The sequence below is a fragment of the Cucumis melo genome, chromosome 3, assembly GCF_025177605.1.
Source record: "Cucumis melo cultivar AY chromosome 3, USDA_Cmelo_AY_1.0, whole genome shotgun sequence".
NCBI classification, from domain to species: Eukaryota; Viridiplantae; Streptophyta; class Magnoliopsida; order Cucurbitales; family Cucurbitaceae; genus Cucumis; species Cucumis melo.
Window position 1 is genome coordinate 29,370,806 of NC_066859.1, and position 20,981 is coordinate 29,391,786.

The 20,981-nt window shown below is 34.8% G+C and overlaps 4 protein-coding genes across 4 annotated transcripts; 1 reads left to right on the forward strand and 3 right to left on the reverse strand.

The window, feature by feature from the left end:
- LOC103487937 (mediator of RNA polymerase II transcription subunit 18) lies at positions 1-2,442 on the reverse strand. The gene is made up of 5 exons (XM_008446447.3): positions 2,209-2,442; positions 1,782-1,881; positions 1,483-1,540; positions 1,035-1,391; positions 1-384 (listed from the first exon to the last, which is right to left on the reverse strand). Exons 1-5 carry the CDS (start codon positions 2,242-2,244, stop codon positions 282-284), a joined length of 654 nt encoding a protein of 217 aa, XP_008444669.1. The 5' UTR covers positions 2,245-2,442; the 3' UTR covers positions 1-281.
- Positions 2,443-2,876: 434 nt separating this feature from the next.
- On the reverse strand, positions 2,877-4,483 carry LOC103487936 (uncharacterized). The gene is made up of 5 exons (XM_008446445.3): positions 3,988-4,483; positions 3,834-3,911; positions 3,641-3,740; positions 3,414-3,550; positions 2,877-3,313 (listed from the first exon to the last, which is right to left on the reverse strand). Exons 1-5 carry the CDS (start codon positions 4,318-4,320, stop codon positions 3,083-3,085), a joined length of 879 nt encoding a protein of 292 aa, XP_008444667.1. The 5' UTR covers positions 4,321-4,483; the 3' UTR covers positions 2,877-3,082.
- Positions 4,484-8,615: 4,132 nt separating this feature from the next.
- Positions 8,616-10,297, forward strand: LOC103487935 (allene oxide synthase 1, chloroplastic). Its single transcript, NM_001328446.1, is given in 1 exon segment — positions 8,616-10,297. A coding segment is annotated over 1 exon segment (1,596 nt). The 3' UTR covers positions 10,212-10,297.
- Positions 10,298-11,573: 1,276 nt separating this feature from the next.
- LOC103487934 (wall-associated receptor kinase-like 14) lies at positions 11,574-16,319 on the reverse strand. The gene is made up of 2 exons (XM_008446442.3): positions 15,260-16,319; positions 11,574-12,966 (listed from the first exon to the last, which is right to left on the reverse strand). The coding sequence occupies exons 1-2, from the start codon at positions 16,011-16,013 to the stop codon at positions 11,678-11,680; spliced, it is 2,043 nt and encodes a 680-aa protein (XP_008444664.1). The 5' UTR covers positions 16,014-16,319; the 3' UTR covers positions 11,574-11,677.
- Between the last annotated feature and the right edge of the window lie 4,662 nt (positions 16,320-20,981).

The following is a 20,981-nucleotide window of genomic DNA, read 5'->3' on the forward strand; positions in this document are numbered from 1 at the left end:
AATCCCAAATCCAAAGTGCGATATAATTCTTCAATGATTTAGATAAAAAGAATTCTGAACAGGTGGAGTAGATCTGGTAGTTGAAGGATATTTACATAAATATAAGCTTCATTCCTTGAAGATATCAAAGAGATATGCTACAGCCTAGCTACTTTAAACTCAATGGGAACTACAGAAAATCGTTTCTAGATTAAGTTTTGGTTAACTCCTAAACTTTAGAAGAACTTACTGCCACCATATCCATACCAACTCAATAACCTTCAAGCATTGTAACGAACCATCTACATTGTTGTTCCGGCACCATCAGATAGAAGCGAGGCTGCCGCGGCCGCAGCAGTAGGAACAACACCTGTGGATATTCCTGGTTTCGACAAATGCAGCAGCCTGTACAAGTAAAAGAGGAAAGCTTGATTTTGTCGCTCTTTAGAAAGTACAAACAGTAAGCTAAAGACATGCACATTTGGGATTTGATCTCTAATTCAATCTATACCAGAAGGCAGAAATACAACACTTCATTTTAACTTTCTAACCCTATTACATATAGTTACTAGTTTCTTTGGAGACGCACGATAATGATTACAATGCAAAAGCATCCAGTGAATTTTTCCCTGGTCAGTATTCTCTTTAAAAACAAGATAGCATGTGAAGAAAAATAGTATGGTAATTAACGAGATGATACAACGTTCAGAAAAAATAGAGCTTTTATTCAAGATGGTAAGGATATTCTTGCATGGTACACAAAAAGGAAAGTAGGAAATCAGGGTTGAGACGTCGACGTGCACCCCTTAAGTGGGCTTCATTAAGGGGCATCAGTGGGCTTTCTAAACACTGGCCGAGGTCAAAAAACAATTCAATCAGCATACAAATTGTGATTGATAATTTTAACCGTTTCATGTTCAAATTAGGTTAGATGACACACATATACATAAGGAGGGTTTTCTCAAATCAACATCAAGCTCCAGTGTTCATCGGTTATTGAATATGCATCAACTGAAATGGTTCATTAACACTAAAAGTTCAATAGAAGTACTTACGGTGCAAGATATTCACAGAAAGTCGACACTGCACCGGCTACTTCAGAATAGTTATCAGAAGTTGCTGGGGCTGTCACTTCGACCAGCTGTATACCAGGTGTTACAGGTACAGCCTCATCAGTTGAATGTAGCTTTAACATCTTATTAACTGATGAAACTGTCACTGTTATGTGGGCACCCCGATAGAAGCGGAAGGCAAAACCAACTCTCAGCAGCTCATGATCTAACTTATAGCCAAGTGCATAGAATAGACGAAGCACATTCTTGCTAACTTTGCTTTCTACCATTGTCCTAACCAGAACAGAGAGTTGTTCAGCACCTGCACCTCTAATTGCCCCTCCAATATGTTTAACCGTCCTAAAAACTCATGGAGACAGTTCTCATTAGTTCAGTTAGCTCCAAGTCCAAAGTAAACAACACGCCATTACTACAAAAGATCAAATTATACCATGTCGGTTCAGCCTGCTCAAGGTCGCATAAGATCCGAACCTCAGATGCTACAGCACCTAAAGTCATGCTGATTGGTTATGAAACAAGACATTGAATTATAAAAGCAAACCACAACCTCCATTTTACTTGGAGAAATGCTACTTGTATCAATCACTCAATTAAATCATCGATTAACCAAAAAACAAACACTCGCTAACGAAATCAGGGGTTAAAAAGAACTAGGATAAAACTTAAAAGTACCATCAGATGCTAAGAATGAAAAATATGAAATAATAGGATAAAGAAAGACATGGATACCTAGGCTAGGTCCACTTTTTAGGCATATTTCATGGAGCCTCAATCTTTCTCTAGGAACGCCGCAAATACCTTGAAGAAGAATCTCAAGGGCTTCAACGTGCTGCAGAATCAAACTGTCAAGAATAAAAGTCCAAAGCACAAAACTTCTTGCTACTGTCAAGTAAGGAATAACCAAGGGAAAAAGTAACCTCCATTGAAAGTGGTACAAAATAACAGACAATAGTCATAAAGAACAGCGAGCAGTAGCAGAATGCAGGAAGACATTGATTCAAGGGTCAACTAGAACATAAGTGGTTATTCTTTCAAGATCTTATGAAGAGGACGAATAAAAGGGTTGAGTAGATTTCAAGAATAGATGAATTATACTTGGTAAATTGAAAAACCTAGAAGAAAATTAATCAGAAGTGAAAAGGAAAAAGGAACTTGCCTGGGTCTCAATTATGCCCTGAACCACACACTCCATTGAAGTCTAAGCTGCGGCCACTTGGATTTGCTTCAGTTTGAAATCATGGGCAAATTCCAAAGCTTCAAATTCCGAGCTGTATATCCAGTTCCACTGCCTTCAAGTTCAAAGTTTGAACCACGAGGAATGGAGGATTTCTCCTAATCTCGTAGCCAGATCGATTTCAAAGCCTTCAACTGTTTGTTAAACATTAAGCCCATTATCTGTTAGCCCGGCCTTGGGCTTTATGGCCCAATCCCAAGAAATGTAATATAAACCACAAATTTCATTTGCAATAATTGTAAAGAAAAACATGTGAATGACACATAAATCATGATTTTGTATTATTATCCTAAAATGTTCTTAATTTCTGTAATCTTTCTCGTTCATTTTTTTTTCCATTGAAATGTAATGTATGACGAACTTTTCATGTTGTAGGGTTTTTTTTTTTTTGGTTATTTTGTACATTTTGAGAACTTTGAGTTTTATTCTGATTCTTAATTAGTGGGTATTGTGAGTTTGAAGGTTGTTTTTATGAAAGGTGATGAAGCTCATATAAACAAGAATGACAGAAGGGTTAATGGATAATTTAATTCCTAATTCTCAATTTATTCTAATGTTTGATATGAAACCCAAAGGACATGAAAAAGATTGACATGTGCACCAAAATTTAATATAGTACAATCGATTGTGTTATTACAAAAGGGTAGAATGTTACCATTTTGGAAACAAAAAAAAAAAATTGATTAAATTAGTAACTAAAAGAATTTTGGTAATATCTCTCTTCCATAAAGTCTAGACTTCCCAAAATTTTACATAAATCTGTGGATGCCAACGAAGAACGAAGCACCGCCATGGTTCACTTGAAACCGCCGCTGCCGCCTTCTCCCACGTTGAGTTTAGAGAGGAAGAAGATGGAGGCGGAGGAAATCAGTACGGCGGCCGCGAAACATGCCAGATCGACGGCAGAGCTCAATGGTATATTCTTGAACTTTTCTAACACACCCACTTGCAGTATCATCATCACCGCATGTCCGATCTTCGATTTCGCCGCCGACATTGATTCCATTTCTACCCACGTCGGAATTTTCTGAGAAATAATTCAATTCAGACCAAAAGCATCAACAAAATAATTCATTGTATTGGGCTGGGTTTAAGTTTTTGTTTATGTTTATGTTTTCCCTAATTACCTTCATGTAGAACAAACCGAACAAATTCGACCTAGAAATCCATTTCTGATTTTTTTCCTTCATCTTCTCCGATCCCACGAACATTGCAAACAATCCGATCCCAAAAACAACCAGAGCTGTTCCGACGAGGAACATATCTGCAAAAGAGTTTTAAATTGCATTTAGTAAACAAATCAGTCGGAGAGATACATGCATACATCGCATTTCAATTTCTGTACAAAAGTTACCTAAGGCCTCGATTAGAAGCTCCACCGTATGAGTTTGGTTCGTTCTCTGTGAAAGACTATGGAAATACTGAAGATATGACTCCGCAACAATGAAACTCCCCTGAATATTTCAAAACAGAGTAGTTAAAATTGGGTGAAAATGAGAGTAGTATTGGAAAGAAAATGAGTTCTACAAGTAGCCGGCGTCGGTCACCTCAATATAACAGAGTATTGAACCCATTAAAGATCCGGAGACGGCTAACAATGTGAAGAATCGACAGTCGATTATTATCTGAAGAAATCCATAAACTTCGGTCAGGCTTTAATGAATGCTACATCAGTGACGTTTAATGCAATTGAATATTCACCTTTTCGATGAACTTCTGAATCTCTCGCTTCTTAATCTTCGTCTTCCCCAAGGTAGTCTTCAATTGAACGAGGAGATCCGAAACCAAAGAACCCAAATCCAATTCTCCTGTTTTAGTTTCCACAGTTTTGGGAGCCGTCGTCGCCGCCTTCACAGCGATTAACTGCCTTCCCTCGCCGCCTCCAGAAGTTATTAAACGTTCGCCATTGTTCAAATTTAACCCTGTTTTTCCCAAAACCCTCACGTTCGTCATCGACGATGGAGATGAAGAAGAGGAAGAGGAGGAGACGGCAGCGGCTGGCCGAACTCGCTGCATAAATCTAGTGGCTGCCATTGTTTCTTATATTCGTTTATGAACGAAATCTGGTGAGTTTTATTAATACCCAGTAAAGAAGGAAGATTCCAAGCATATTTTGGCCGGAATTTGTCCGGACGTGAAGATTTGACACGCCGGTTTCCCTTTTACTTGGAGAAGTGTGCTTTGATTTTCCACGTTGGACGAAGTGTCGAAATGGAATTCAACCTTTGGTGGGTTCAGCTGTGTTTAGAGCCGCAGACGTGGCGGTAATATTCTTCTTGGCAATTACGGGGAAGTTTCCGACACCCCAGACGCCGGAGCTGAATAAAGGTTGGTCGGCGCCATCGGTGGCTCGCCGGAATATCGAATACGCACGTGCGATAATGGCCGGTGGAGGATTTATCCACGTGCTGGAATATCGAACTTTGATGGACGGAGCCCAAACAAGTTGCTTTCGTAAAGGCCCATATAGGAACCTGATGTGCACTTTTTAATATCTAAATTGATATTTACAAATATGGGTTTTAATGTAATTCACTAATTCTATAATATATATACGTAATTAAGAAAAAAATACAATTACAAAATTAGTCATATTTCAAGATACAAATGGTATTTGTATCTTGAAATTTCGATTAAGAAATATCTAACGTAAAGAAGTGTTTTTTAGTACAACAATTGAATTTAGGAGATTGAATCTCCCACTTATCTTTGAAGAATAAAATTGTATCGATTAAATCCATTTTAGAGAGAGTATCGATTTTTCATTATTACTCGCATTAAAATTTGAATGTTTTTTTTTTTTTGATAAGTTTGCATCTTTAATAAAAAAATCTTACGAATATAAAGCAAGACTCACCCGAGAAAAAATCATAAAAATACATATTAAAACGAGTATTGAACTAATAATATAGTTAGAAAAATTAATACGAAATAAAAGGCATGGAACAATAACAATAACAGAATAAATGCAAAACATGATTCTTATTTTTTATTTAACACTCCCTGTTTAGAAAAATGTTCATTTTCATATTCTATATGTGCGGCTTCAAAGCACTGTTAGAATACAGAAAATAGGTTGGGAGAAAATGGTATCAAACTTTTATTATTATTGCATTTTTTAGAGTAATTGAACAAACCATTTATTTTGTAATTAACAATATCATAGTTTAGTATTATTAGTACTTCACATTATCCTAAAACACCCTGTTTCAAGTCCCATCTCAGAATTCAATAAAAATAAAAAGAAATAATGTATAAATATATATATATATATATATATCTCAATTAGAATAATATCTATCTCCCTTTCCAAAAATCCTCCCACATGATCCTCTATCAAAAGTTGAGATTCATTTTAGTTAAACAAATCATTTGTTTGTCTTCACATTATTTTATGATCTATTTTTCCTATTTTCAAACCATATATTTTAGTGTTTATTTATTTCTTTTATTTATCCTTCATCATAATTTATTGTCTATCCATATCAAAATTAATTAGTTCTTTTTTTATCTATTTATTTCTAAATAGAAATATGAACAATTACTAATTGATAATGAATATATATTGAAATATATGATATAGTTGAGACAAAACAAACTACGTAAATCACTACACACACAAAAAAAAAAAAAAAAAAAAAAAACAAGAAATGTAAATACATTATCACAACAACGATATGGGTTTAGACAGGGGATGGCATTCCATACCTTTTTATCTTTTCTATTATTTTCTTATCTTTCTTTCCCCCAGGACTGTACAAATTTTATACAATAAACTAAATATAAAAAACCTAAATTATATATTATGAATTTGATGTCATTAAAAAGCAATTTTGATGAGCATATGGTGCATATTCAAATTAATTTTCAAACCCAATATTTTCCCAACAGTCAAAAGTATAAAGGTGTTTACAATATAACTCATTTAGGTAGACAAAAAAAAAATTAAACTTAGAGAATTTTGTTGATGATTCTTTTTTTTAAAAAAAAATAAAAACGTGATAAAATAAGGTAATTAGTTTATAGGATTTTGATGATGAGAAGGAAGTTTAGTTTAAAAACTATTCTCACGTTTTAAAAATATTTTATTGATACTTTTAATTAAAAAGGAATATGATTATCTAAAAGAGAAAGTGATCAGTGAGTGATAAGAATTAAGAATATTATTACAACTTTCAAAAACTAAAAGTACAATCAAAACATTATTCTAAACCATTTCCCTCAATTTACAATCGACCTTGAAAGGAAACTTTATTTATTTCATATTATTAAAAATAATAATAATAATAAAATCAAAGCTTTTGAAAGTGTAAAAAAAATCGGAAGTATATTTTGAATAAAAAAAAACAGAGTCAAAAGAGTGAAAACGCGGCTGCCTTGACAACCGACCGGGTCCCACGCTCAACACTGTCCACGTTGTCGGACGGAACCAACCTAACTTGCCACGTGTCACTCGACACCTTTTTAAAAACAAATTTTCGTGTTATTTTGTAGCCGAAATTTAGTGTTCCGATTCCCTTTTTTTCTAAAAAAAAAAAAAAAAAAAAAGAGTAAATTTTCTACCGAATTAAAGAACCATTTTTAGTTATATTCTTTGTTTTCTTTTTCTTTTTTATTCAATTACTCAATGAGTTAATTTGGTTTTATAAATAAATAAATAAAAAAGTGTTCTTGTTGATGACGTGGCGCTTAAACTAAAGTACATGTAAAGTAAAATAGTAGGCTTAATTCGAATAGGTTAGCATAATTTAAGTGAAACAAACATGTTTGTTTGTTTGTCCATAAAAAGGGGATAAAAATTCAGAATAGAAGAAACAATAGATTTGTTGGATTTTTCTTGGTTTTGAAATAATCAAGATCTTAAGTTGAAAATTAGGTAGAAAAAGTAAAATTTGAGAAAATTGGTCAATAATCAGGAAAACTAATACAAGAATTAGATGAGCATGAGATGTTTGAAATTAAATTAACCTCAATATCCAACTTTCAAAACTTAAATTATTATTGTTCTCAAAATATGGACAGTAATATAAAAGTCCCCCCAAGTTATCAATTAAATTATTTCGTATAATTGATATCCACAAATTGGTTGATAGATAAATTTGAAATTTTGATTGGAATCAAATTGAATTTTAACATTATCAAATTTTTATTCCAAACTAAATTCCACCAAGTCCATGTCAAAATATGTAAAAGTAAACAAAGTATTTTGATTGAAAAGATAAACATACCTTTATTACTAACTTGTTTGTTTGGTGACGCAATATATATATATATATATATATATAATGGACCATAAAGTTTAAATATATTCCCTATAGAACTTTAGAAAAGTAAAAATAGTGTTAAAAGTAAACAGAGTCAATTAGAGATTAATTATGTTTTTGAAAGGTATTAGTGCTCCCCCTCGAGGAGTTATTCTTTTACCACATTAACTACTAAATTTCAATCATTACCACTTTTCTAGTCCAATAGGTGACCTAACCAAAAAACTTTGGGTTGGTTGGTAACAATTTTCAATTTTTAAAATAAACGTTTCATTTATCCTATATTTATTATTATTATTATTACCAAACAAACTTTATTTTTCTCAACAATTCGTTACAATATGAAATTTTGGAGAAAGCAAACATACATTTCATAGATTAAAATTAATATAACTACGAAACGTGACATACATTCTAAAATATGGAAAAAAAAGTATAACTTAAAATCACTTTCTCTAAATTCTATATAAAAAGAAAAAAAGGTAAAGAAATGTAGGACTAAAATTGGTTTTAGTTTATTGGAAATTGCATAAAGATGGCTCTGATGGTCATACAAACTCCACGACCATTCTTGTCTACGAAGACAGCTACAAAATATTATTAAAGAAAGAAAGAAAGAATTAAGGTTGATTAATTAGAAAACAATCTTTACGTGGTCAATAATAATAATATCATATACATACATACATATATATATATATATATATATATATATATATATATATATAAAAGGAAGACTAAAAATGGGATGTATGTAAAAAATTAGAGAAGTAAAAATCTTGAATTTTGACTTTAATTATAATTATAATTATAATTAAGGGGGCAGGAAAGAGAAAGAAAAAGATATAAAAAAAAGTAAATAAAAAAGGAAAGAAAAGCGTGTGAACATAAAATTTTCAACATACATTTCACAAGTCTTTTGTCAAAGCTGACCACTTCCTACATTTTCATATAAATAGCAAAGCGATTATCTCTTCTTCATTCATAACAAACAACAACACAAAACCAAAACACTCTCCTTTTTCTCTGAATCAAACTACCCTTTCAGAGCATTTTTGGCGAGAAATGTCCTCCATTGTCATTCCTTCTCTTCAACCTCACTTGCGATTCCCATCCTCGCAAGAAACGCCTCAAAGATCTCGTTCTAGAGTTGGCTTCGTTTCCATACGTCCAATCTACGCCACCGACGGAGTTTCTTCCTCGTCTTCTTCCTCTCTTCAAGTGCCGCAGCGGATTGTTTCGCCGCCGGAACCCACCAAGCTTCCTTTGAGGAAGGTTCCCGGTGATTATGGGCCACCGATGTTTGGGGCGTTGAAGGACAGACATGATTATTTTTATAATCAGGGGAGGGAAGAGTATTTGAAATCTCGAATGCTCCGGTATGAATCCACTGTGTATAGAACTAATATGCCGCCGGGTCCATTTATCACTTCCGATTCCCGAGTTGTTGTTTTACTCGACGGGAAGAGTTTTCCTGTTCTTTTCGACCATTCTAAAGTTGAGAAGAAAGATCTCTTTACCGGAACTTACATGCCTGTAACAGAGCTCACCGGCGGTTACAGGGTGCTTTCTTATATTGACCCATCTGAGCCCGATCACGCTAAGCTTAAACAGTTGATTTTCTTTCTCCTCAAGCACCGCCGGGATAAAATTATGCCGGAATTTCACTCTACTTTTTCTGAGCTATTCGAGACTCTGGAAAAGGATTTGGCTGCTGCTGGTAGAGCAGAGTACAATGCTTCCGGTGAACAAGCGGCGTTTAATTTCTTGGCTCGGTCTCTTTTCGGCGCTGATCCGGTAGATTCCAAATTGGGTCGCGATGCGCCGAAATTGATCGCGAAATGGGTCTTATTCCAGCTTGGCCCTGTTCTGAGTCTCGGCCTCCCCAAGGTCGTCGAGGAGCTTCTCCTCCGCACGGTCCGGCTCCCCCCGGCGTTGATTAAAGCCGATTACCGTCGGTTGTACGACTTCTTTTACAAGTCGTCGGAGGCGGTGTTTGAGGAGGCGGATAGATTGGGAATTTCGAGGGAAGAAGCTTGTCACAACTTGCTATTCACAACTTGTTTTAATTCATTTGGAGGGATGAAGATCTTTTTCCCCAATATGATAAAATGGATCGGCCGAGCCGGAGTGAATCTCCACACCCGACTAGCACGGGAGATTCGTACTGCCGTAAAAGCCAACGGCGGGAAAATCACGATGGGGGCTATGGAACAGATGCCGCTGATGAAATCAGTGGTGTACGAAGCGTTAAGAATCGAGCCGCCGGTTCCGGTTCAGTACGGTCGGGCAAAGAAAGACCTTGTGGTGGAAAGCCACGACGCGGCTTTCGAGATCAAAGAAGGAGAAGTGATTTGTGGGTATCAGCCATTCGCAACAAGAGATCCGAAAATCTTCGACAGAGCGGACGAGTTCGTACCTGATCGGTTCACGGGCGAGGGTGAGGAGCTTCTCAAACACGTCATATGGTCAAACGGACCGGAAACACAGTCGCCGTCGGTTCAGAACAAGCAGTGCGCAGGAAAAGACTTCATCGTCTTCATCTCTCGGCTTCTCGTCGTTGAACTTTTCCTCCGTTACGACTCCTTCGACATCGAAGCCTCAAACACTCCGTTAGGTGCCGCCGTCACCGTAACCTCCCTAAAGAAAGCAAGTTTCTAAGGGAACAAGAAATAGAAAATAAACCGCAGTAATTAGTGTATAGTTAGTAATTAGAAAGTTTAAAACGAGAATTTAAAGATAAAAAAGGTAAAAAGGAAAAGGAGTGTGGGGTCTGCCACTTTATAAGAACCAATGGAAGAGGAGATCTATGTGGGACCCCCACAAACTGGCTTTTGTCTTTGCTCCAAAGATTGTGAAGTTATCAATAAAAGATATATATATATATATAATTACCAATAAATCTCTATTTCATGTGATTATATCTTATTGAGGTACCCATGTGATACCTCATTTTTATTCAACTTTATAATTATTATTTAGTTCAATCTTTTAATACTATTTCAAGACTTTATTATTACCTTCTACCCAAAATTTTACATATATCCAACTCTTTAATCTACCTTCTACCTATTGGTGTTCTCTATCTTCGTGTATGCATCAATTTATGTGATGTTTTAGTTCTTTTTATGAATTTCGAAGGTGATCAGGGTAAATCATACGTATATAATCTTTTCTTTTTGTCAATATTTCATTCACGCATGAAAAATATGGAACTGTGAACATTTTTATTTTGGGCCAAGACATAACTATTTACAACCTTAAAATATGGTCCATAAAATGTTGTTTTAAACAGTAGAGCAGAAAACTTAAGGTTTAAATCGTAAAAATGTTCCATAATTGTTACTCGTGTTAAAAAGAGTATAATAAGACTAAAGAGCTTGATATATATATATTTTTAATTTAATAAACCTCTTTTATTGACTTTAATGAAGACCGAAGAGTTGAATACTAACAATAATTTTGCCCACATGAGACAATTAATACAAACAAATTCTAAATAAGAAATATCTTATCTTCCATCCATGCATCACACTACTCATATCAGTATATAGAGATTAGATGAAGGGGTTTAGGAAAAATATGTTGGGCAATGGAATGGAAATGATTGACATATGAAATTAATCACATAAAGATTTTTCTTTTCTCCCTTTGTTATGACATTATTTTGAGTAAGAAAAAAGAGAGAAAATGGAAAGGGAAAATATATGATTTAACTTTGAAATAATTGATGGAGGTTCATCTTTTTGGGTGCATGATCACGTGTTGTTGCCTAAAGGAATGGGAAATTCTAGGGTTTTGAAAATGAAATTACAAGAAACTTTCCTCAATAATTACATACACTTGGAAATGGACAGTTAAAAAGAGGTGACAAGTGGCTAACTTCAATAATTTCAGGAATCAAAAACCAAGATTTTCAAATCTAATTTGTTGATACTTTTGTTTAAGGGCATGTCTCACGTTTACTCTTAAAAAAATGTAAGTAGATATCACGTTTAATTAAAATAAAAGACCAAATATCAATTATGGTATCAATTAAACTTCAAATTTATTTTTTCTTTTATGAAAAATAGATCAAAGAAAGTCACCCCAAATCAATTAAGAAGAAGAAAGGCCCAAAAATGGGATCATAAAAGGACATTATTTAACAAACTACTGGACGACGGCGAGCTCTGTTCACTCCGCCATGAATCTTCAATAGAGCCTCTTGAAAAGTAATCTCCTCCTCCATGGCTAGACTTTGAGCTTCCACTTTCAACTACTAATTCCATTTCCTTACATTTCAATCCCCCTTCTTCCCACCTGCTCCGTCGTATCTCCTCCAGCTCCGCTGCCACCTCCACCATTGACGGCCTTACATCCCTATGAAATGCCAAGCATCTGAACGCCACCTCCGCCACCTTCTCTACCGACGAAATTCCCCATTCATCTCCTTCCATATCCATCAACGGGTCGATAATTTCCCTAACCCGCCCATTCCCTATCCGATCGGCTGCCAAAGCCGCCAAATTTACCTCCTCTTTCGCCCTGCAGAAATCCACTACTTTCATGGCGGTGATCAGTTCAACAAGAACCACGCCCAAGCTGTACACGTCACTCTTGTCGGAGAGATGAAAATCTTGATGGTATTGTGGATCGAGATACCCCGGTGTCCCTTGAGGAGCCGTCGAGATATGGGAAATTTCGGCCATCCCTAACCTTGAAAGCCCGAAGTCCGCTACTTTCGATTTGAGATTCTGATCGAGTAGTATGTTGCTGGATTTAATGTCTCTGTGGAAGATCGGAGGGTTAATTGCAGAATGTAGATGGGCGATTGCGTTAGCCGTTTCGATGGCGATGTCGAGACGGACGAGCCAGGGGAGGCCAGTGCCTCTCTGTTTTTGTAAATGTTGAGACAGAGTACCGTTGGGCATGAATTCGTAGACGAGGATTTGGTCGCCGGATTCCATGGAGCAGCCGAGGAGACGGACGAGGTTAGGGTGGCTGACGGAGGAGATGAGGTTGATTTCGTTGAGGACTTGGTGGATAGTGTCGGGGTCTCGATTTTTGAGGCGTTTGATGGCGACCCATTCGCCGTTGCGTAATCTACCGGCGTAGACGGTGGCGTATGCACCGGTGCCGAGACGGTAGTCGTCGGAGAAGTTGTGGGTGGCTTTTTGGATCTCTTTGTAAGTGTAGAGATGGATGGTAGATTTGCCGGCGCCAGCAGTGGCTTCGGAGAGGCGACGTTTGGTGATTTTGTTGAGGTGTATAGATTTGGGATTGGAACGACGGCGGATGAAGAAGCATAATAAAGCGAGAGCAAGAAGTACGGAAGCTCCGCCGATTAAGGTTCCGATGAGAATGGCGGTTCTTGTGGCTGTCGTTGATGTTCCGCATTCGCCGATAGCGTACTTGGTAGTGTAGCAATTTAAGGCTGTTTAGGGAAGAAGAAGAACGTCTTGATTAATCAGATCATACAAACTAACTATAACTCATTCTCCAAATGTGATTAAATATTCCTAAACAAATCCAACCTCTCTCTCTATTTACCTATCAATTAACTTTAGACATAATAATAATTAAGTACTTGTCTTTTGAATTTAATTATTATATTTATAGCTATGATTAAAATAAATATAACTCAATAAATTTTAATAAAATCACGTAATCATAGATACTGTTTAACTTATTGAATTGTATTGATATCATTTATTATAACTATTAACAATAATGGTAAGTTTATATAACATCAGAAATAAACGTCCAATCAATAAGAGTTTAGCTCAATCGACAAGTTTATTTACCTAAAAAAAATAGATAATTTATATAGTATATTAAATTAACTTTTCTTTTTGTTATAATTTAATATATCAAGAGCTTATATGGTAAAAAGAATTCCTAAAATTGATAATATATTCTATTAACCATATTAAAGATAAATCACTTTTAAAAAAAGGAGAAGAAGATAAATCACTCATTTTGAAATGAAAGAAAAATGTTAGAGAAGAAAAAAAAGCCACAAAATTCAAAGTGGAACTTTATTTTGAAGATTTGGGAAAATGAAATGTCTAAGTAAAAGGTTTTTGATAAAAGATAAGAATAGGAACAATAGGAAAACTCAAATAGCATAACTTCCATGTGGGTAACATTATAAAAAAAAAAAAAACAAAAAATCAAAACGATGGCAAAAGAAAAAACTCGTTATAAATTTAAAATTCATATTCTTAATCGTCGTTATTATTCTTGACGTTTCATTACAATTATAAACGAGTCTTTAGAAAATGACAAGACAAGAGTTGAGAAAGAAGGAACAAAGTTTGAGCAAGATTTGATGAAGATAGGACCACTTTAAGGAAATGGGGAGAGGGAGAGATTGATGGGGGGAAATGTAAAGATGATTGGGGTATTGTCACTTTGGGGTAATGGGCCAATAGTTTGATGGTTGATTTTGTTAGAGGATAAGATAGAGAGTGCCCCAAAATGGGGTCTCCAACAGCCCAACTTTTTCTTGCCTCACCTTTCTTGGAATGCTGTCCCTTCCCAAAGGACTGCCAATACCAATAACCAAAAACTATACACACACTCACCTTCCTCACTTCAAATTTATTTCTTTTGCTTAAAAGATATCACTAAAATTGCCACCATTGTAGTCTAGTAGTGTAGTTCGTGGCTTTCAACGATTCAACTTCAAATTTTGTACATACAAATTTTGATGGGACCTCTTTCTTTCTTCGTGGTGGAGTCAAGGCTTAGGAGTAGGGATAAAGACATGCCTTAAGGCAGCGAGGGACGAAAGGATAGTTGTATGTGCGAGCTAAAATCAAGTTAGTTTCATTAGATCCATTTTCTCACTTAGTTACCCATTTTCAAGTCAATGTGTTAAAGGATAAGTGGCTATCTATCCAACTCTTTGGCCGGAGCTGGAGTCAAGAAGCTAGGAAAGGAATAAGACGTTTGAAAAGGTTAGAAAGGTCAAAGAATTTGAGAGGAGTGCAGACGTCGAGGCTGCAGTTGAATATGGTGCAAAGTCAGTAGTACGAGGGCCTTTGAGTGAGAATTTTCTTCTATAAGCAAGACTTAGATAAATAAGATTTAAAAGACAAAGACTATCATGAACTTCTTAATAAAGTATTCTTTTTCCTCTATGTTTAAGAGTAAGGGTTAAATTTACACGTGTATAAATATGTCTAAAATAATAGGTCATATTTAGGTACGTTTCATGGACTAGACATCAATAACTCTATAAAAGGAAGTGTAAAGACCAAGTTGATGTGAGACCTTATATATATAATGGAAAATACCCAACCAAATAATGAAAGAATCCTATGGTGATCTATTGGTGTTTAAAGTCAATTATTTGAAGTGATGCTAAAACAAAATGATAGTAGTTTTGAACACATTTTTCTGAGGTGATTATATATAGGGATACCTAAACTAAAAGATTAAAGATTAGGGGGATACAACATTTAATTGAGATTATTAATGCTCAAGTAATTGAAGTAGGGTCAACAACATGACATTATAAAAATTTAACGCAACAACTAATTAACAAAGTCAACCAAATTAATCCCACATATGAAGAAAGAAAAGGAATACCCCCAAAAATTTCTTCATCATTTCTCGCAACTTTTTTGACTTTCTAAATCATCACGCGCAATCAAACAAACTAAATAATAATTATAATAATAATCACGAGAGGGAAGAAAATTAAAGTTAAAAAAACTAACCTTTCCGGCAGCCGGTGCCGGCCAAATATCCATCGCCGATCAGACCTTTCCGGCAACGGCAACGATGAGACAACATCCCGTTAATGGGTGATTTAAGTTCTGTACAGTTAGCATCTTCATGGCAGGAGTGGTGGCAGCCTCCCTGCAGCCACCACCCAAGATCCACTGTTTGAATTTCCAGAGAAATTCCGGTAGAGATGTTACCATTGAGCTCCTCCGCGGAAATCGACGACAGAAGGTAATCGCAGTGGGTTCCGGTGAGGTTTTTGAAGTCCAAGAAACCGGCAGACCCGGTGGCGTTTTGGGTATAGCAGCTTATGCTTGAGCGATTCACAGAGCAATCGGGGGATTCGAATTTGGTCTGAACCATCGTCGTGGGCAAAAAGCAAGTCGAAATCGGAGAAGAACAGTTTTGTAAAAGAACAGCGTTGTTGGCCGTTGGGGCGTAATGGGGGCTAAAGAATTGGTGAATTGTGTGGAACCCCCGGTTGCATTTCGCTTTAATCACAACTTTGATATGATCGGAGTTAATAAACTCGACAGGGAATTCTCCAATCATGGCGGCGCCGTCGTGGCTGCAGTTGAGGCGGATTGGACAGCCGGCGGAGAAGCCAAATGGGTAAGGAAAATCGTAAGGGGTCTGATGGGAAGAACATGATTTTGAACATTTTTTAGCCTCTGTTTTAAGTGTAATTGAAATTAGAACAAGAAAAAGAAGATTAGAGGAAACTAGGAAACGGGTTTTTGAGATCATAGATGGGAAAACTTAGGAGATTAAGAAAGGTTTGCGTTTGGATTAGATTTTGTGGAAAATGATGAATTTTGTTGGTATTAGAGAATGTGTTTTGATGGAAAAGGGGTTGTAAGTGTGGAGTTGAAGCAAGAGGGAAAGATTAACAAAAACATTTGGCAGTATTATCCACTAGTTGTATATAGTTTTTTTTTTTTTTTTTTTTTTTTTGTTAATTTTAATGAGTAATAGATATGTCACAAAGTGATGTGTAGGAAATAAATTTAGTATTGGGTGATGAGAGAAATGGTGGTCTTCAACTTGGCCATTTTCCAACAACTATTTATTCTCTGTCAAAAGATTGAAAAACGGTGTTCTGTTCTCATTAGGATACGGCTCTAAGAAGAAAGACGAAGAAGAAAATTCAAGTTTTGTGTGACTTTTAAAACAACAAAGAATTATTTCTTTCTTAGAAGTTAGAAAGCCTATCGTACAAATTAAGGAAACTTCCTAAACATTTACTGACATGTCTCTTAGCTTCTTCGAATTTTTTTTGTCTTTTAACATAACTTTGTTATTAATTTTTTTGTACTTCAGGAAACTAAACCAAATTTTTAAAAGTAGCTTTTAAAAATTAATGTTTTTTTTTTTTAATTTGACAAAAAATTTAATAACATTCTATTTAAGAAATATGTAAATTATTAATTAAAAAAAAAAAGAAAATAGATTTGATTTTCAAAAATAAATAATAAAATAATTACTAAACGAAATATTTATTTTTTAAATTTAGAAATTGAACACAAAGCTCTAAATGTTATTCGCATAGTCGCAACAACATAATTTTGATTAAAAAAAAAAAGACTTATCACAATTGGGATGAACAACGTCATAAAATAGATATTAGTTATTATATATATTTCTTGTTCCCTTCGAATTTGAGACCGAACACTTTAATCTTCTAAATCTACAACTTTTTTAAAAAAGTGTTTAAAAAAATGATAAAATTTAAGGATGATTAAACAGATAAATTTTAACCTTATGTAAACTTAAGAATCACATGCAATTAGTGAACCAAGAAGGAGATAAAAGATGAAGTTGAAGTTTGATAAAAGAAAAATCTACCTACATAATATGTCTGAAGATCATTCAAATAGTTGAATCATCCAGCATTTATGAATCTCCAAAAGTTTCCACAATATTTTCATATGAATAATGATGTTTGGTGGAGCTTTTCTCCTTTGAATTCTTGTAATTGCTCTATTTCCCTTTTATGCATAAACATTTTAGTTTAATTGGAAGTGTCTCTTCCATCATCATCATCATGCTTTGGTCACATACCTTTAAATTACAACTTTAATTGTATTTATTTGGTTTATAACTTCGAGAAACGACATCTAATATATTTTTTCTCTTAAAATTTTTTATCTAATAAGTCTATCAATTTTATTTAAAATATTATCGAAGATCTCTCTAATTTTTTAATAGATTAACCAATAATCAATATATTAGACATAAAACTATTTTTTTTATGTCTAATATAGTCATACGACTTCAATATTAAGTTTAGTGACCTTTTAAAAAACGTATCAAACATATCAAGAAACTATTATATACAAAATTTAAAAATTGATATAACAAACTAGAAGTTTAAGAATCTATTAGGAAGTGATAAACAATAGAAAATTTACGAAAGTAATAAACATTTTTAAAATTTTTCGAACTTATTGAGCACAAAATTTAAAGCTCAGGCTTCTATACTTGTAATTTACAAAAATAAGCATGAGTATATAATTAAGAATAGAAGTGAGTGAGAATGGGACATAACCAAATATTAAGGTTGAAGGTGAAAAGAGTCAAAAAGTCAAAAGTAAATATGTATTCATAGACGTGTACTTGGAGTGGGTCCCCGTGTAGTGGAGCCTGATTGGTTCATTAATTATGGCCCGTGTTTGAAAGTAGGACCCATCCTGTTTGACTTTGACTATGGGATTGAGATTTTAAAAACCGCTTCTAATCTTTGTTTGTTTTCTTCTTCCACAAAAGGTAGAAAGTAAATAAAATTATATAACATTCTTTTTTCAATTTGTCCTTTTCACATTTTCCCGCATATTCAGACTCATGGGCATTTTTGTAATTTTATGTTTTTTTTTTTGGTTCCAATTGGGCTTAGCCCATTTTCATTTCTCTTGGACCTGGGTCAGTTCTCTCGCATTCTCTAATTTCCAACTTCAGGTCCATAATTTATCCATTCATTGCAGCATATTTGCATTTTAAAAAGGCACTTTTAATATTGTTAATGTGTGATTGTACTTAATCCAATACACTCTTAAGCTTAAGTTAATAATTTGTTACAAGTTGGAACGTGAAGGTGTGTAGTGTTTTGTACCTTATGTTCATATACCTTTTTATTGGATATTTTTTATTCAAAGTATAATACATCACAACAAAAACTTGTTCAACGAAGCCATCATAACGTACCTCTCTTAATAAGATTTGGATGCAAATTAAATTAAAAAAAAAAGAGAGAGAGAGAAAAGAAACTGACCTCTTCCATGAATTTCTTAATTCGAATGGATGAATCATACTACATGGGATTAAGAAGCAACTAAAAAGGGGATTTTTTCTTTATTTTCTTTTTCTAATTTACAAAATTGGAATCGATCTAGAGTGAAGTGAAGGGTTCGTCCACCCATTTTCTCTGATGGGTTTCCTCTGTTTTATCGGTGAACGGTGAGCTGAACAAAGCTCCAACCGCCGCCCTCAACTTGTTAACACGTTTCCGTTGCCGGATCCGCCGCAGCACCACCGCTTTCTCTAGAGCTTGGTTGGAGTGAGAAGACGAAGACTTCACCACAATATGCCTCGTCACAGCTGGGCCCAACGCCGCCGAAACCTCCGTTTCTATCTCTGCCTCCACTTGATCTCCGTCGATCTTCTTTTCGACTGAATAAGGTCGAGGTGACATAGCCGCCATTGTTTTTGAGAAAATTAAGAATGAGAATTGAAGAGACGAGTGGGGAAGAATAAAGGGTTTTTATAGATGGGGAGAGTGGGACAGAGGGCGGTGGTATGGGGAATCGTGCGGCGGAAACCGACGGCAGTAAGAGAACAAGGGCTCTGTATCCGGCCGGCATCAGTTTGAACCAAAGATTATATTTATAATTATTAATTAGATATGATGGTTTTATGGTGAAAGGATTTATGAGATTCTTAGGCTCCAAGTTAAAAACTTTGTCAGTAATGTGTGGGAATTTGGTCCCTCTTCATTTATTTTTAAATTTAGATTACTGGATGTGTGAAACAGAATCCAATCACTCAAATATTACACCCCCTTTTACTTACCAACCAATAGAATATAAGTTTCGTACACCTCTATTTTTTCTTTTCTCTAACTTCAAATCGCTTTTAACACTTTGAGAGAGTGATCCCAGTATTATAATAATTCTGGTGTTATCATAGCATGTTATTATGATAAACAGTGTTATGATAATATGTGTTTAATGAATGATTAAAAAAAGAGGGAAAAGAATTGGAGCAGGAGTGAAATGGTGGAAAAAGAGAGAAAGAAAGGATTATGGAAAACCTAATCTGGGTTTTTAGTTTTCCATAATCCTTTCCCCAAATCGTAAACCCAAACGCTCTCTTTTCGTTTTGAACTATCAACCCTTGTATCAATTACAAGTCCATGTTATTTGATTAGTAAAGTTAATTACTATATCTATCTATGATTTTTTGTTTGTTTCATCTCAAAATTAAGTAGCAAAGAATAAAAAAGAAGTAGTTTATCAACTTTATAAATACTGTAGAGTTTTATTTTTTTAAATCTACTATCCTAAGCCATATCTAATTAAAAAAAAACAAAGTTAAGATGAGTACACAGACTCGAATATTATAATGTATTATATTATAGCATTGTGTGTTAAAAAAAAAAATGATTTAACGTTGTGAATTGATATGTGAAGGATTTGGATTGGATATAACAAATCTTACAAGTGGGAGAGAATCACATAGCCACCAAAAATGGAAAAAGGAAAAGATTCTCGTAAATAATTAATTTTGTTTTTCAGCTTACCGAATTTCTAATTTACTCTTTCTTTAAGATATATTTTTGTTCCCTTCCCATATAATTGGATAGTGTTAATGTTAAGGCTTAATCTTTTAAAGTCACACACACACACACACACACATATATAAAATAAAATTCAATTAGTCTATATAAAATTACGTTCATATATCAAAACTTGTGTTTTATGTTCCCAATATAATTGTTTTTGTTTTCTAAATATATTTCCAACGTTTTTTTATGGTTACTTCTGACAACTCCAAGAGTTGGTGTGATTTCATGGGCTCCATTTGTTAGGCAGCATGTTGGGCCAACAGTGTCCTCAATAGTACGGCCCAGTAAGTTTCTACGTCTACTTTTTTTTCTTTATATTAATTTAAACAAAACTCAAATTTCAATCCTTAATAAAATGGTAACATTGGAGACTCAAAAACCCCAAATTAAAATGTAGAGATTAAAAAAGAAAAAGAAAAAGAAAAAGAAAAAGAAAAAGATATTTATGGGACTATTGTTTGCAATGACAAGTCCAAAAGAATAAGCCACGTGTGGGGTAGGAGAGACCACACAAGGGGTGCAATTACAAATTCGACGGCTCTTCTCTCGTACGATGCTGGGAAATAAGCAGAAAGCTCCCTAACGACATGTCGTATTCGGTTCCCATTACGTGGCGGCGATTGAAGATCTCAACTAGACCACGTGTCGCACTATGATTGAAGAATGAGGGAAGGAAGGTTCGTAGTCGTTGGTGGATGTTAAAGCTGTGTTGGCAGACTCCCAGTTGAAGTTGGTGCGTTTTATTGTTTGCTTTCCACTTCCGGCATCCAACTCAGCAACTCAACACCCTCAACTAACAAACGCCACCTCATTTTCTTCCATATATTATTCCACAACGAAATGAAAAAAAATTAAATAACGAGATACATCCTCAT

Coding starts and splice junctions, on each gene's coding strand:
- LOC103487937 (XM_008446447.3), bottom strand. CDS start 2,244: ATGGAGTGTGTGGTTCAGGGCATAATTGAGACCCAG. Junction 1,541..1,781: donor AAAAAGTGGACCTAGCCTAG/GTATCCATGTCT, acceptor GCATGACTTTAG/GTGCTGTAGCATCTGAGGTT. Junction 1,392..1,482: donor GAGCAGGCTGAACCGACATG/GTATAATTTGAT, acceptor ATGAGTTTTTAG/GACGGTTAAACATATTGGAG.
- LOC103487934 (XM_008446442.3), bottom strand. CDS start 16,013: ATGATCTCAAAAACCCGTTTCCTAGTTTCCTCTAATCTTCTTTTTCTT. Junction 12,967..15,259: donor CGGCACCGGCTGCCGGAAAG/GTTAGTTTTTTT, acceptor TTCCCTAAACAG/CCTTAAATTGCTACACTACC.
- LOC103487936 (XM_008446445.3), bottom strand. CDS start 4,320: ATGGCAGCCACTAGATTTATGCAGCGAGTTCGGCCAGCCGCTGCCGTC. Junction 3,551..3,640: donor GCTTCTAATCGAGGCCTTAG/GTAACTTTTGTA, acceptor ACTCTTTTGCAG/ATATGTTCCTCGTCGGAACA. Junction 3,314..3,413: donor TCGGTTTGTTCTACATGAAG/GTAATTAGGGAA, acceptor ATTATTTCTCAG/AAAATTCCGACGTGGGTAGA.